The sequence below is a fragment of the Aplysia californica genome, unplaced genomic scaffold (genome assembly GCF_000002075.1).
Source record: "Aplysia californica isolate F4 #8 unplaced genomic scaffold, AplCal3.0 scaffold00948, whole genome shotgun sequence".
In the NCBI taxonomy this organism is placed as follows: domain Eukaryota; kingdom Metazoa; phylum Mollusca; class Gastropoda; order Aplysiida; family Aplysiidae; genus Aplysia; species Aplysia californica.
The window spans coordinates 102,082-102,838 of record NW_004798218.1 but is presented as its reverse complement, the minus strand read 5'-3'; the positions used below and the strand labels follow the sequence as shown (position 1 = coordinate 102,838).

Here is a 757-nt window from a genome sequence, read left to right as displayed (position 1 = left end):
GCCCGTGGCGGCCGCCCCCACACCACAGGACAGCGAGAACCCGGCCGACTGGAAACCCTTCAAGGACAGCGAAGTGGCTCTACGAGACCTCACCAAGAAATTGGAACAGGATGACTGGTCAGTGGGCTTGTCACGAACTGGGCGGTGGGCTTGTCACGAACTGGGCTTGTGGGCTTGTCACGAACTGGGCTGTGGGCTTGTCACGAACTGGGCGATGGGCTTGTCACGAACTGGGCGGTGGGCTTGTCACGGTGGACAAACTTATCACAGGGCGGTGGGCTTGTCACGAACTGGGTGGTGGGCTTGTCACGAACTGGGCAGTGGGCTTGTCACGAACTGGGCAGTGGGCTTGTCACGGTGGACGAACTTATCACAGGGCGGTGGGCTTGTCACGAACTGGGTGGTGGGTTTGTCACGGTGGACGAACTTATCACAGGGCGGTGGGCTTGTCAAATCTAAACTAAAACAAACAAATAGTTGGTGTGTGTGGTGACATTCTCTGAGAGACTTAGTTGACATATGTGGTGACATTCTCTGAGAGACTTAGTTGACATATGTGGTGACATTCTCTGAGAGACTTGACATATGTGGTGACATTCTATGAGAGACTTGACATATGTGGTGACATTCTATGAGAGACTTGACATATGTGGTGACATTCTATGAGAGACTTAGTTGACATATGTGGTGACATTCTATGAGAGACTTAGTTGACATATGTGGTGACATTCTATGAGAGACTTAGTTGACATATGTG

General features: G+C 51.3%; 1 protein-coding gene across 1 annotated transcript in view; it reads left to right on the top strand.

The window, feature by feature from the left end:
* LOC101860774 (TOG array regulator of axonemal microtubules protein 1) overlaps nt 1-757 on the top strand; it is a gene marked incomplete in the record, with an annotated part of 75,343 nt that overhangs the window by 56,682 nt on the left and 17,904 nt on the right. The window contains 1 exon segment of the mRNA XM_035973008.1: nt 1-117. Within this exon segment, the coding sequence (XP_035828901.1) occupies nt 1-117 (117 nt within the window).